This window comes from Mixophyes fleayi, chromosome 6 (genome assembly GCF_038048845.1).
Source record: "Mixophyes fleayi isolate aMixFle1 chromosome 6, aMixFle1.hap1, whole genome shotgun sequence".
Classification (NCBI taxonomy): domain Eukaryota; kingdom Metazoa; phylum Chordata; class Amphibia; order Anura; family Limnodynastidae; genus Mixophyes; species Mixophyes fleayi.
In genome coordinates this window covers 76,348,701-76,365,189 of record NC_134407.1, presented here as the reverse complement: position 1 = coordinate 76,365,189, position 16,489 = coordinate 76,348,701, and the positions used below count along the sequence as shown (strand labels likewise).

The 16,489-nt window shown below is 41.6% G+C and overlaps 1 protein-coding gene across 1 annotated transcript in view; it reads right to left on the bottom strand.

Annotated features, from left to right (window-relative positions):
* NPLOC4 (NPL4 homolog, ubiquitin recognition factor) overlaps nucleotides 1-6,302 on the bottom strand; it is a 62,744-nt gene extending 56,442 nt beyond the window's left edge. Inside the window, exons 1-2 of the mRNA XM_075216876.1 lie at nucleotides 6,165-6,302; nucleotides 2,972-3,052 (exon numbers count right to left, since the gene is read on the bottom strand). Of these exons, the coding sequence (XP_075072977.1) occupies nucleotides 2,972-3,052; nucleotides 6,165-6,179 (96 nt within the window). The 5' untranslated portion in view covers nucleotides 6,180-6,302. The remainder of the gene's footprint in view (nucleotides 1-2,971; nucleotides 3,053-6,164) is intronic.
* Between the last annotated feature and the right edge of the window lie 10,187 nt (nucleotides 6,303-16,489).

The window sequence follows — 16,489 nt, the reverse complement described above, 5'->3', positions numbered from 1 at the left end:
GAACTTTCAGAGTTAAGCATGTATAGTCTGTAAATCAAGATCCACTAGCCATCCTTTGTTGAAGAATGGACAATATCCCGATTGTGGCTGTGAACAACTGTGAAAGGAAACAAAATTATGATTACCCCTTGTGAGGTGGTGATCAAACGTGTGTATGACTGGGTGGACTTGGACCGGAACAGAACATAGCAGCTTCTGTCTGGGTAGCTGTGCCTGCGACAGATCTACACACACTCAGCCAACACAGATCAGAAGCATGAGAAAAAGGGGATCTACCTACCTTTTCAGACCCCAAACATCACCTTAGTGAGCTCGGCCATTGATGCTGGCGGAGATTTAGCCCAGCTTGGTTTCTGCGGAACTGCCGACACCGAAGTGGGGGCATCTTGTTCGCAGACTTTAGATTTATAAACTGCACAGAGAGCATCCGAGCTAAGCTGTAGAAAAGGTAACATTTAAATATATTTGGTACAGACATAACGCAATTTAGATGTACCAGCGAGTCCGTATGAAACATAAGACAATGGTAAGCAAAGGGTCAGAGAGTTAAAAAAAAAAAAAAAAAAGAAAAAAAGAATTTCGTCATTTGTACATAAATACTGTCAGTACAGATGGAAACCTCCTACTGGGTGTGCCTTTCCAGCCAGAATGCAATGGTGGGATAGGCGTTACCGAATATATTTGCATGTTATTTCTTGGGCACCTTACTTATATACACACTGCAACAAGTACATGCGAGCTGGTTTCTTACCACGGATAAATATAGAGCATACATATAATTTCTCTCTTCTTTTTTTTAAACTTATAAGTAAATACATTGTATGATATATATGTATATATATAGATAACCATATACAGAGCATCTTGGATAGGTTGAGCAAAAGATAATCCAGAATGACGTATGGCCCATGTATATCATAGTACAGACATACCAGTGGATGTCTATTATTCTTGGAAGCTCCTATGCAGACGCATTGAAATGTAAAGGCACAAAGTGACAATAACAAGCCTTTTATATCTATTAGATGTTCTCTGTAGCATAGAAAATTTTCTTGTCTATATACTAGGTATTTTCTAAGTATTAGACACCAAGTCCCCAGACTCTGAATCAGTCCTAGTCTATATGCAAATAAAGACTGAACAAGTTAACATCTGTTTAGTAAACAAGTAAAGACAATACAGAGGCACTGACAGATTAGAGGCAGAGAGGTTACAGCATGATGTCTCCGTTTGGCACAGTCTCCAGGAAAGGCCGCCGTCCGTGCTCGGAAGCTGAAAGGGGGAGGAAGTTCCAGCCTCCATCCGTCCTCCATGTACCGCCGAACCACACATACAAAGTATGGCTGTCGGCTTATATGCATCCTCTGCTTAAATTGTTAAAGTGCCCAGGCTGCGGGGAGCATTAGCGAGCAAATCGCCTCCTATGGAGTGCAATCACTTCGCTGTCTCCACTGCTCGTTATCTAAGGGGAGGGGACTTGCCGGCATGTCGGTCAGGCGGAGGAGGAGAGGCTATTGCAGCTTCACTCCCGCCCGTACTAAAACTTGAGACCTCGGCCGTCTATATGGCCATCCTAATCGCAGTGCTGGTTGAGGCAGACTGCTGCCTGTATGGCAGACATATCTTGTGGGCCAACTGCTCGTTTCTAGGGGAAGACTGCTGGCAATGGTGCTAGGCAAGCGAGCCAGGCTGCTGCTTACCTTGCGCATGGACCCAGAGTGAAGGAAGCCGACAGGCTATTCACCCCTCTGGGTCTTAGGCTCAATCCCCGTACAGCACCTGAAAAGGAATTAAAAAGAAAAAAATAAATCTAATTAAAGTGTAGGCAGGAGCCTATACCAAAGTGACCCATCTCCTAGGCACTAAGAAAAAACGGAGGTCTGAGCTGGATAGGAAGGGCATTGTAGGGGAGGAGTGTAGGGAACAAAGAAGTTGATAAGTGCCTGAACTCCTAGTCCCACCTACTATACCTCAATGGTAGGAAAGAGAAAACAACAACTAAGCACTCGCAGGCGTCAACAGTGTCATGGAAATCAACAAAGAGCCGAGTAATGACAACAAACATTAGCAATCAGAAATGCAGTACAAAAAACATAAGGGAAGAAACATAGCTGGCAGAGCATATTCATCTAGCGGCTGCTGAGAGTGGCAGCTGCCAAACAATGGTACTACACAAAGTAGGAGACATAAGTAGCATAATCACTGCGCATGCCAACAGTGAAGGACCCAAATACCGCTGGGAAACGCTATACCTTCACAGCTCATATCTGAACATAGAAATTTTGGGGTTCAGTGGGTCTTTAATGACTTTTAATTTATTTTTCTGGGTGTTGACACACCGACCAGCTCTGTAAAAAATTAAAAAAATGTATAATCTTTTCCCATTGAAAAGATGAAACTGCAGTCTAAAAAAAATACATAATCTTATCTGAAGTCGGATTTGCATTTAGGGATTGTACTTCCCTAGGCCACTGTGTGGGAATGTATTATATACACATACAAACAATATACACATGCCAACATATAGAACATTATGTGCCTCTCTCTGAGATAAGATGTCTGTATCAGTCACAGATGGCTGAAATATAAATATATGTTGTTTAAATGCAAGGGGGAATGTGACAATCTGACCAAGCAATCAACCCTCCTTGTTCACACAAAATTAAATAATTAAATATTGTGCTAAGCAAGCATAAAAGGAAGTGTCAACCCAAATTCATTTTTTTTTCTATAATATTAAAATTAGGCTGATGACCAGTGCAGATGGTGTTCAGGATATACCAGTCACCCCCGCCTCCCACGGGTACTTCTCTAATGATGACTTTTTCTGCTGAGAAAATTTAGTACTTCTTACACTTAAGTATTGGTGGACATTTCCTAAGGGTTGTAAAGGGAGGACAGCTCTCCTTGCTTTGCTATAATTATATTCAATAACGGCCACTTTCATTAGGTACTGTAATAGAAGACAAACCTTTTTAAGAAATGCTGTTGCTGTATCACCTTTGCTTGCACTAACGCGCTTTACTCCTTCAGGAGACTGAATACGAATTGTCTATGGGAAAATATAAAGCAAAGTCACAGTGAGAAACTATGTTGTAAAATAAGTGGTTTTAATGTGCACATGCTTGGCAAAAATAACGCAAGTCAATGAATTGTCACAGAAATCAGACTACAAAGTGTGCTAGTCTGCTAATGAAAAGTATATAACACTATGGTTTAGCAAGATATATATATATATATATATATATATATATATATATATATATATAAAATAAAATTTTCATACTTGCCTACTCTCCCGGAATTTCAGGGGGTCCTCCCGGACAAGTAGGCAAAGCTCCCGGACCCTGTAGAATGTCAAAATTCACGGCATTGAATAGCAGGGGGCAGGGCTTAATCGCTTCATTAAGCTCTGCCCCCAGCTATTCAATGTCTTGAATTCCTGTATTTTTTGGTAGGGCAGGGCTCTAGTGACATCATCACGCCCCCTCCTACCCTCTTGTCACATGATCAGTACTCCGATCTCCCGAAGTACAGATTTAAAAAGTAGGCAAGTATGATATACAATATATACATACAGACACACATACATATATGCATGCATACACACACACACACACACACACAAACGTGCAGACAAATATGTAATACATAAATAGTGCAAAGTATGTAAATAGATTGAGAGCTAAAATATTATAAAGAGTTTGTGTATGCAAATCACTGTAGAACGTCATAAACAAGTGTTGTTTCTTGCAGTTTCATGTGTAAAAAGGTAGAAGACTGCCAGAAAGCAGTATCTAATAAATCAGCAATGTGCATGCCAGGACTTGTAATGTTGATCTTACAATTTCCTCTTTGGTACTCGTGTGTTGCTGTAGGATGTCCAGCCACAAGCTGGACATTTACACTGTCAGGATAGAAGAAAAGCTCCCTATATTTAAAGCAGCTGCCAGGCACTAATACTGCAGATTGTATCCACATCGGAACTCTATTCTATTAGATGTATGCTTTTACAGTTTTTTATGTACCTAATTAAACAGTGTTAAACAGTACTTCCCCTCTGGTCTCATGAGCATGACAGCTATTGAACCCCACAGTGAATTAGCATGAACTCTGATGGTCCAACGCCACATTCCTCTCATGAATGGGAAGCTCAAAGTGGAGGGACATTAAAACGTACACAGCCCTATTTGAAAAAGCAGTAGCTTAGACAGGAATAAGATGTGGGCACCCAGGTGGAATCAGCAAATGGCGCATCCAAAGTACACTTTCAGTTTTTGTATATGGCAAGTGCAAATAAGATGGCAAGCAAACTCTGTAATAAAGTTATAGCAACCTAACCAGCTGCTGCACACTGGATGGTCTGTTTCTACAAGCGATGTAGAATCCATTGACAAAATAGCTCTGTACATCGTGCCACCATATTTTAAAAGTATAGAAGCTTAAGTAAACCGTAGTATCCAAAGCTTTCTCACATGGAGTCTGGCATTCAGGATACACAGCGGGTTCTCTGATGTCCTGGCAAGAAGAGGCAGACATCACTCTCTCTGCAGGAGCAAGAGCAGCACCAGGCAGACAAGATGTCGTTGACCCACCAGATATCCTCAGTGAACTTTTAGTTTTTGATGGAATTAGTCTTTAAAGCTTACAGAAGGTTTTGGGTGGGTTTTTGTACAACATAAAACATTGCATATTAAATTTGGGGTCCAAGAACCATCGGTAAACCTTAAAAAAGTATTCTATGCTGTACTGACATTGCCTAATGAATGTATGACAGTATGAGATTTTTAAGGTACATCGTGTATAAGTGAGGGAGGTAGCAGAAGGTATATAAATACACTAAAAATAATACTTTCAACAGTATTTTCAATAAGTGATCAGTCACCTATAACATAGGCATTCCCCAATCTTGTCTTATCCTGGATCGAGGGGGCTATGTATGCGACTGTGTGTGTATATCATGGGACAGTAATGCACATATATATATATATATTACATCAATAAACACACTGGTACAGATGACAATGAAAAAATGTGGACATGACACAGATACATATATGTATACATGACAAAGAAATATACACATACTGCTATACATGACAGAGACACATTAGAAGACATGAGTGACAATAATATACATGAAACTGATACACACACACTATATATATATATATATATATATATATATATATATATATATATATATATATAGTGTTTGATGAGATCAATGGTCTCAGGTGTGCAGGTGAATTGGCAATCCTAGTAGATTGAGGGACAATGCCATGTTTGGCAATGACAAAACAATACACACATACTTATATACATGAAACAGTGACACACCAACATACATTACATTGACACAAGACACTGATTAACATGATGCAACATATGTATATAGGACATGACAGTAAGACACACATATTATAAACATAGAAACATATGAACACTGATATACATGTATATGTTAGAAGTGACAATGACACGTATGTAGACAGAAGGATATACAAGGCACAGAATTATATATGAATACAGGACAAAGCAATACACACATACTTATATACATGACACAAAAACATATGAATGTAGACATGGCACAGTAACTCACTGGTATACATGACATACACTGCTATACATGACACAGCAACACATACACTGCTATACATGACAAAGCAACACATACACTGCTATACATGGCAAAGCAACACATACACTGCTATACATGGCAAAGCAACACATACACTGCTATACATGGCAAAGCAACACATACACTGCTATACATGACAAAGCAACACATACACTGCTATACATGGCAAAGCAACACATACACTGCTATACATGACACAGCAACACATACACTGCTATACATGACACAGCAACACATACACTGCTATACATGACACAGCAATACATGACACTGCAACACATACACTGCTATACATGACACAGCAATACATACACTGATATACATGGCATAGTGACAGATGTATGTAGATATGATATAGTGATACACATATGTATATATGACACACTAATATAAAGGACAGTGACAAACATAGGAGACATGACACAGTGATACTTAGGGCCTGCAGGGTTTCTAGGGCCTAGGACACTAGAGTCCTAACCTCTGGCCTGTTCTCCACATATAGACAGCTCTTTATACTTACAATACTTTCCGCCATGTTCCCCGTTGCCGGGTTACTCTCCCAGATCCCCGGCCTCTGACGTCTGCAACCGGCCGGTCCGGGCGTACTGGAGCAACCGCGAAATGGTTCCCTCGATAATAGGACTGAGGAAAGGTTCCGGGAAGAAGGTTTTGCCGTGACAGTGCGCAACAAAATGCTTCCGTGTGTCCACCCCTCCTCCCACAGTGTGTGATACGAGAGGTATAACATTGTGTGCAAAGAGAACATTTACCATGTATTTACATAGGTCACATGCGACCATATCAGCAGGATACTAATGCATGCAGGCTTCTTCTTCACTGAGGCAGCAAGTTGTCTTGATGCAAAGGTTTAAATGATGTGGTATTTACCTCCTTGATCAGTCTAATAATGTTTAAAATTACAATTTGTGTCTTTAAAAGTGTACACAAGTCATATACAAATGTTTATGGTATGGTAACACAATTGCAGTTGTGCCTCACAGCCCGAAGCACGCATCAGACAGTAACAATTCTATACTTTGTGTATCAAAGTAAATATTTAGCATACACAGGTTATAATGATACATTGTTGTGCTCTTTATGCAGCACACATATTGTGTGGTATGGACAAAAGTAAATACTGTGCAGATAAAACCCAAGTGGTCATATGTTCAGAACATACATTACATCTTCTTGTCCCTTTTCCCACAATGTGTATGTTTAACACATATTTGGGAAGATAAAAATTAGGACACATTGCACATTACAAAGTGTGATGTTACACCACCAAGACATTGATAACTTTGGGATGAATAACAACTTGCTACATTTGTATGATATGTAAGAAAAATAATACATTTAACTATTACCTTACTCAATGCCCATGAGGATAACAAGGATGCTTTTCCAGTAAAAGAAGGTACCTTTGCTTAAAGCAGTTGTACAATACACGGTCTAAAATCCCAATTGATGTTCAATACAGAGCACCATCTGATGATTAGTACATAAGAAAGAGTCATTACAATACATATTATCACACCCAACAGTAGTAAGATCTCTGGTCAAAGTGGGGGTTTACAGTGACAGTGGTATGTCATAGCGCCACTTCTACAGCCTTTATTGTAGAAATGTCAGATTCCATTAACTTACATTCCCATTACATTTCTCATACTGTCACTTCTAAATTTCCAGACCACCACTTTTAAATTTTCACTTTGACCACTGAGTAAGATGACATTTAATTTTCTCTTTTCTAGTAGTAATATGTCCTGGCTCCGTACTAATGTGCAGATTGTTACAGATCTCTCTCTTTTTGCCTTTAAATTCACAGATTCCCTGTTACACCAGTGGTATAAAGCTCTCCTGTTGTGGCCAGAAGTGCACTACTTCGCCGCTTGTTGGAGGAGCTAAGAAATTGTCTTTGCAGGCCTGGACATCAGAGAAATCCTGCTCAGATTCTTCAAAAAGAAGACAAACCTGGGGTTTACTAGGCAGATAGTAAACCTAACCAACTACATAGCTGGCGTAGCAGACCCATTCCACCATGTACTTACTGCCTCATCATGCCACCATATATTACAGTAATACCCAATACAGATTCATGGTAGAACTAGAGCCATAGCAGCCCAAGTGCATAATATGATGATGATGATGATGATGAAGAATTATGAAGCATATAGGGTCTGTGACCTGGCTTCCTCACTGGTATATGATGTTTAAGATTTACCACACTCTAGTACTCCTGTAATCAGCAGTGAACAATTACAAGGAACATCCTACAGAATATCTGCACGTTTGTGTGAATGGCAAAATTGTGAGAGTGCCCATGTACTTCCTCAGGGGTCGAGGTTAAAGCTAAGGGTGACAACAGCAATTAGTTCAGTAGCAGATTATCCACTGGATAGCAGAGAACAGGGCTGGTCTGCAGTAGTGCAGTACACAGACGTTATAACTGGCAGGGAGGCTAAGCCCTCCCTGCCCTAAATACCTAAAATGACTAATCAGGAGCCATTCTCCAGCAACCCCTTAACGGTCCCCCAGGCGTTGCTTAATAATGAAAACCCTAAATGCACATGCGCCCGGCTGCCACACTTGCTGGGACGCGGCGCTAATTATCTGAGCATCCCAGCCTTCTCCATCACTTCTGCCCTTCTCGTCACCATGACAGCCGGCACACGGGCCTGCAACAGAGGAAGCCAGACGTTTGCGGCTCGTGACAGTACCCTCCTTCCTTGAGGAGGGGTTAAGGAACCCCAACATCTTGGTTTCCTGGGGAACTGTTTGAAGAACTTCCTGATGAGATTATTAGTGTGCAGAACAATCATGAAATGTTGACGGTTTCTATGGTTGATGAAATCTTATCTTGCTCGAAGAGATCGCCTGGCTTCAGGAGAAAGTAATGGAAAGTATTTGGGATTCTTAGAGAACGAGGAAGCATTAGACTGAAAGCAACAGGATTGACCTTTTTAATGATGGTAAATGGGCCAATGAACCTAGGCCCGAGTCTCTTGCAGGGCTGCCTGAGCCTGATGTTCTGAGTGGAGAGCCAGACCTCCTGACCGACAATAAAGGAGCAGCATCTTCGATTGACTGTCCACAAAATTTTTGACCGAAAGGAGGCCTGGAGCAGCGCGGAGTGGACTTTTTTCCAGATGGCCCTGAGACGGAAAGCGGTGGAGTGTATCCCTGGAAGTCCAGAACGCAAAAGGGAGGACAAGGAGTTAGATCTGGGATGGAAACCAAAATGACAGAAACATGGAGAGACATGAGTGGAAACATGACAAGAATTATTGTAACTTGCAAACTCAGCCCAGGGGAGCATCAAAGACCAATTGTGTGAAATTCAGAGGTCTATAATTGCAAAAATTGTTCCAAAGATTGGTTAACCCACTCTGTCTGGCCATTAGACTGTGGGTGATATGTTGATGAAAGACTGATGTGAATTCTGAGAAGGGTACAAAACGACCTCCAGAATTGAGCAACAAATTTGGGAACCACGATCTAAGACAATCATAAGAAGACCATGGAGACGGAAGATATGCTGAGCGAAGAGTGTTGCCAGACTTTGTGCACTGGGAAGACCGGACAAAGGAATGAAGTATGACATCTTACTGAACCTGTCTTCAACTACTCATATTGTGTTATGCCCAGATGAACACGGGAGATCCACAATATAATCTATAAACAGATGTGCAAAGGTTTAGTAGGAACAGACAAAGGCATAAGTTGGCATGATGAGCACTCCCTGAAAGCTTTGTTTTTTTGCACAGATTTCACAGGAAAAAACAAAGTTCAGAATGTCCAATGATTGGGAAGGCCACCAGACAGTGTCAGACTGGGGCATGAATGGCCCACCGGGGGACTGCAACGCTAGGGGCCCACCAGAGGGGGTGTGGCCAGCCATCATAAAGACCAGAGCAGACACTAGAGGGGGAGCAGTCAGCCCACGAAGGACAGCTAGCAACATAGTGTAGTATATAAAGAATGCAGTGTGTATATAAAGAGTACACAGTCTTGACCTGCCCCTTAGATTGTGCAGAAAAGTCACCAAAAATCGGGATTGTCCCACTAGATCAGGCTTGGCTAACCTGTGGCACTCCAGGGGGTAAATGTATCATGGTCCAGTTTTTTCAACTCACCGGAAATTGGTGAGTTTACAGCTAAAATTTAAAGCGTAGCTGGCTTGTAAAGGCAAACTTGTAAAGGCAAACTTGCCTTTACAAGCCAGCGCCGCTTTAAATTTTAGCTGTAAACTCACCGATTTCCAGCGAGTTGAAAAAACCGGACCATGATACATTTACCCCCAGGTGTTCTGAAACTACAAGCCCGTGCATGCTTTGCCAATATATAGCAGCTTATTGCTGGAAGGGTATGCTGGGACTTGTAGTTTTACAATACCTGGAGTGCCACAGGTTAGCCAAGCCTGCATTAGATTCAGAACATTTGACAGACTGTCCTACCTGTTCTTATCACTTTTACCACCTGTGGCTTCTGGTTTCTTTAGTTGCGGCTTGTCTGGATCCTGGAATGTTGGGGGCCCTATTTGGAAAAAATAATGGGTACATTTAGAAAATTCCAACAAGCCCCGGTGTTAAATCAATAGTACTCACAATTAATACTTAGGCCGTCCTCCAGCAACAACATTAAAGTAGTAGTAGTCCCATTTAATAAACCTATTTCCCTCCCTCCAGACAGCCCCTGCAATAAATTAAACGCATTTACATATAATAAATATACCTATTTCCCGCAACCGTCACTGCCATTAAATAATTCATATTCACATTTAATAAATAGAACTCATTCTCCTCAAACTCAGCCCCACATTCAATTAATAGCCCCCAAACCACCCCATCTTAAATTAATAGTCCCACTATAAATTAAATTGCCCCACCCTTCACCCTACAAACAAAATAGCACCCGTTATTTAGCCACCTACCACACACAAATTACATTGCCACAAGCCCGCTGTACCATCACACACACATTACTGTGCCCCTTAATCACCATGCTGTGCCTCCTTATGATCACACTGCGCCCTCCATGCTGCCTTTGCCCCCCCTTCTCCTGGCCCCCCTTCATCACCCTGTGCTATGCTGTTTTGGACCCCCTTCATCACTCTATGCCATGCTGCTTTGGCCCCCCTTCACACGCTACTTTGGTCCTCCTCCACACTCTGCCATGCTGCTTTGGCCTCCCTTCACACTCTGCCATGCTGTCTTTGCCCCTTTTCACTCTCAGCCATGCTGTCTGTGCTCCTCCTTCACTCTTTGTCATGCTGTCTGTGCTCCCCCTTCACTCTGCCATGCTCACGCCTTGCCGACCACATGTTTATCATGTGGTCGGCGCAGTCATTGGTGCTTAATTTAGGCAAAAGAAAGGCCCTATATTAAGCATACTAATATGAGGCCACTGTTTCCACAGAGGCTTTCAGGGAAACTGAAACAATGCTGTTTTTCCCTCAGTTTCTGATTTTCAAATTTGACGAAGCAAAACATTTCCTATCAATTGCTCTTATGCCCTTTGTTCCACATTTTAAGATATTGCACTGTTGCGATTTAGCCATGATAACTGTCATATCACTTTGATTAGTTCATCGTCCATAGGTATGCTTCTAGAGCTTCTTCACACACGACAACATGCTAGTCAACAGATCCATTCACAGTGGCATAGATTCATTGTTTCTACCATTCTAGACAGAATTGCATGCATAGAACATAAACAAAGGAGAATTGTTTTATATTTTGCACAGACTGCCTGCTCCACCACACTTCACTTACTTTTTATATAGACTCCTTTCTTTTCTTCTCTTCTTCTTCTATCTTCTATCTTCTTCCCGACTCCTCTCTGCGGCGCTTCTCACTGAACGTTGGGCATGGTGACGTGACGCCCGACATTCAGTGAGAATTGAGCAGAGGAGGGGCACCGGCGCTGCGGTCAAGTGAGTATTTATTTTATTTTTTTAAAAGTTTTACGCTCCCCCCACCAATGAACAGGGGAGCGATCAGGCTCGGGGCCTACCGGGGGATAGCCCGTTTCCCCGGTGGCCCAGTCCAACCCTGTCACCAGAAGGACCGTGAAGGGATCTGAATGGTCTTGGAGATGCCCTGATGTCCAGCGATCCTATCATCATGACACTCAGAGAGAACTGCTTTTCTAAGGTGCACTGGTACAAATGAATAGCCCACAGGTGTTACTGAAGGAGCCAGTTTCTGAAACCTACGGAGAGTTGTGCCCAAGTCTTAAGTCAAGCCAACATGAATAAATGAAGAGGGAATGATAGGCAAAGGTCCAGGAGTAGAGACATGCGAAGACAAAAAAACATTGAAACAATGCATCCGCCTTAATATTCTTAGAACAAGGTCTATAAGTAATAATAAACCTAAAGTGAGTAAAAAATAATGCCCATCGTGCTGGCCTGGGATTCAGTCGCTTAGCAGACTCATTGTACTGAAGATTTTTGTGGTTGGTGATAATCAAAATAATGTGGATGGCTCCCTCAAACTAATGACACCACTCCTCGAAGGCTCATTTGATGGCCAAAAGTCCCCTGTTGCCCACATATTAATTAGCCTAAGCAGCAGAGAACTTATGAAAAAGTAGGCACAGGGATGAGTTTGATCACCAGGGTCCTTTTGGGACAAGACAGTGCCAGCACCTACATCAGAGGCGTGCACCTTCAATACAAATGGTGATTAAGATGTCTTAAGACAGGAGCAGAAATAAATGCCCTTTTGAGAGCTTTGAATGAAGCTATGGCCTCTGAAGACCAACTACTAGCATCTATCCCTTTGCGGGTAAGTACTGTAATGGGAGCCATCAAGTTGGAAAAGACACAAATGAATATATACGGTAATAATTTGCAAAGCCTAAAAACCACTGAATGGCTTTCAGATTGGTAGGGCGTGCCCAATCCAGAATGGCTAGCACCTTGCTAGGTTCCATAAAGAATCCATTGGGAGAGCTTACGTATCCAAGGAATGACACCTTCTGGACTTCTAACTCACTTTTTTCAAGAGGTGATGTTCTTTAAGCCTAAGGAGAACCTGTTTAACATGGAGACGATGCTGTGCCAGAGACCGAGAATATATCAGGATGTCATACAAGTACACTACAACAAACTGGCCTAGGAAATAAAGGAGGACTTAATTGATAAGGTGTTGAAAGACAGCAGGTGCATAACAAAGGCCGAAGGGCATGACCAGATATTCATAATGGCCGGATTGAGTGTTAAACACAGTCTTCCACTCGTCGCCTTTTCTTATGTGAATAAGGTTGTATGCTCCACATAGATCAATCTTGGTTTAAATGGTAGCACCATTAAGCTGATCGAACAAGACTGAAATGAGCTGAAGTGGGTAGGCATTCTTTATAGTAATCTTGTTGAGCACCCTAAAATAAATGCAGGGACGCAAAATGCCATCCTTGGATACAAAGAAACATCCAGCTCCCAGTGGAGACTTTGAAGGCTTAATAAAGCCTTTCTGTAAACCTCTTCCTCTTCATAGTCTTGCATCGCCTTGGTTACAGAAGCGGAAAGTGAATACAGTCTGCCTTTTGGCAATTTAGATCCTAGAATTAGATCAATAGCACAATTAAAATCGCGGTGAGGAGGCAGAGAGTCAACTGCTATTTTTTGAGAACACATCATGAAATTCATGATAGGGTGGAGGAAACTGTTCCGACAGCGGCTGCAAAAGTCGAAAAGGCAGGATCAGACAGATTTGAGAGCAATGGGTACTCCAACTAACAATTTCCCCTTTTTTCCAATCTATAATATAACTGGGTTATGGAGATGGAGCCAGGGATGACCCAGGATAAGTGGAACGGAGGGGCAATTAATAAGATATAATAGTAGGGTTTCAGAATGAAGTGTCCCCACTATTAGTTGTAGTGGAGGTGTTATATAGAAAATCTTGCCCCCAGGGAGAGGCCCTCCATCTAAGCCACAGACAGGGATGAGGGAGTTGATCTCCACTAGAGGAATCCCAATAGACTTGGCAAACTTGATGTCCAAAAAGTCACCAGCAACTGTCTAGGAATGCCGAGATGGCAATAGAGCGTGGATTAAAGACAATATTAGCGGAAGCCAATAAGGAATTTTTGGAAGAAATGATTTGTAGGTCTAGATGAACCTATTCCACATCCAGTACGCCTCATCTTATCCTGGCTTATTTGAACAGGAGTAAAGAAGGTGTCCTTCGTAGCCACAATATAGGCAAAGACCCAGGGTCCATCTTCTAGTCCTCTCTTCTGATGAGAAATGGTATGCTCCTAACTGCATTGGTTCCACTCCTTCAGCTGATGCAGAGAAAGAGGCAGAAGGAACGAAGGATGAAGGGGCTTCTTTTTCTGCATTTCTATACTTGATGCGCCTATCAATTTTGATAGCAAGCTGTATAAGGGTTTACAAGGAAACAGGGGAAAGATGCTGAACCAGAGTATCTTTAATTTGTTCAGACAGTCCTAACAGAAACTGACTGCTTAGGGCAGGGACATTCCATTCGCTATTGGTAGACTACCACCTAAACTCAGCACAATACTTTTTCCTGTATTGTTGTGGAAGCCAACCTGATTGACACTATATTGACCTTTTATGGTTAATATTGTATCAATTAAGCAATACAGTCATGGCCAAAAGTTTTGAGAATGACACAAGTATTTGTTTTCACAAAGTTTGCTGCTTCAGTGTTTTTAGACCTTTTTGTCAGATGTTGCTATGGTATGCTGAAGTTAAATTACAAGCATTTCATAAGTGTCAAAGGCAATGAATTTGACAATTACATTAAGTTTATGCAATTAAGTCAATATTTGCAGTGTTGACCCTTCTTTTTGAAGACCTGCAATTCGCCCTTGAATGCTGTCAATCAACTTCTGGGCCACAAACTGACTGATGGCCACCCATTCTTGCCTAATCAATGCTTGCAATTTGTCAGAATTTGTGGAGTTTTGTCTACCTGCCTTTTGAGGATTGGCGACAAGTTCTCAATGGCATTAAGGTCTGGGGAGTTTCCTGGCCATGGACCTAATATTTTGATGTTTTGATCCCTGAGCCACTTAGTTATCACCTTTGCTTTATGGCAAGGTGCTCCATCATGCTGGAAAAGTTATTGTTCATCACTAAACTTTTCTTGGATGGTTGGGAGTAGTTGCTCTTGGAGGATGTTTTGGTACCATTCTTTATTCATGGCTGTGTTCTTAGGCAAAATTGATTGTGAGCCTACTCCCTTGGCTGAGAAGCAACCCCACACATGAATGGTCTCAAGATGCTTTACTGTTGGCATGACACAGGACTGATGGTAGCGCTCACCTTTTCTTCTCCGGACAAGTGTTTTTCCAGATGCCCCAAACAGTCTGAATTGGATTAATCAAAGAAAATTACTTTACCCCAGTCCTCAGCAATCAAATTTTTCTACCTTTTGCAGAATATTAGTCTGTCTCTTATGTTTTTCCTGGAGAGAAGTGGCTTCTATGCTGGCCTTCTTGACACCAGCCATCCGCCAAAATTTTTCACCTCACCGTACATGCAGATTAACTCACAGCTGCCTGCTGCCATCCCTGAGCAAGCTCTGCACTGGTGGTGCCCCGATCCCGCAGTTGAATCAACTTTAGGAGACGGTCCTGGCGCTTGCTGGGTGTTCTTGGGCGCCTTGAAGCTTTCACAACTATTGAACCTCTTTTCTTGAAGTTCTTGATGATCCGATAAATGGTTGATTTAGGTGCAATCTTACTAGCAGCAATATCTTTGCCTGTGATACCCTTTTTGTGCAAAGCAATGATGACTGCACATGTTTCCTTGCAGATAACCATGGTTAACAGAGGAAATAAATGATTTCAAGCACCACCCTCCTTTTAAAGCTTACAGTCTGTTATTTTAACTCAGTCAGTATTACAGAGTGATCTCCAGCCTTGACCTTATCAACACTCTCACCTGCGTTAGCGAGAGAATGTCTGACCTAATGTCAGCTGGTTCTTCTGTCGCAGGGCTGAAATGCAGTGGAAATGTTGCTTTTGGGATAAAGTTCATTGTCATGGCAAAGAGGGACTTTGAAATTAATTTCAATTCATCTGATCACTCATCATGACATTCTGGAGTATATGCAAATTTCCATCATAAAAACTGAGGCAGCAGACTTTGTGAAAAATAATATTTGTGTTATTCTTAAAACTTTTTGTTATGACTGTACTCTTCAACGTTGTTTGACTAAAATAACTTCAGAAAGAGAAATGAAAAAAGTACTTTCATGCATATTTCCCAGCTCCATCTGAGGCACAGTATACAAACTGAAATAGCATTCCAAGTTTTCCAGAGCAAAAATACTAGCTGTGTCCACTAACACATCAAAGTTTATGAGTGTGTGTATATCTATCTATCTATCTATCTATCTATCTATCTATCTATCTATCTATCTATCTATCTATCTATCATAATATATGGATAGATAGATAGATATAGCCTTTAACCCCAGATGGATTAGCTCACACACAGTATATATACAAATAGGCAGGCAAATGCTTTGGTCCACGTGCTTTGAGGGCAGAGAACCTTTGTGGGCACAATGCCCAACATTAATACATTAATTGAACCTATGGATTGTTCGATGATGCATGTAAAACCGTTCAGTCCAAGCTGCTGTACTATGAGTCCAGTTACAAGTCGTGCTTATTCATGGTAAATATCATCCCATGCCTATGCATCAGTGTTAAAACTGAGTATCTGAATGTGTTTTGTTTTTTTTGAATCATGGTATGTTGTTATTTTCATTGTTATTTTGTTGCTTGTTTGTTTAAGATTTTTATTGCCGGTACTGTGAGTCAGTGGGGGCTGATTGATGTTACTGATAAGATATA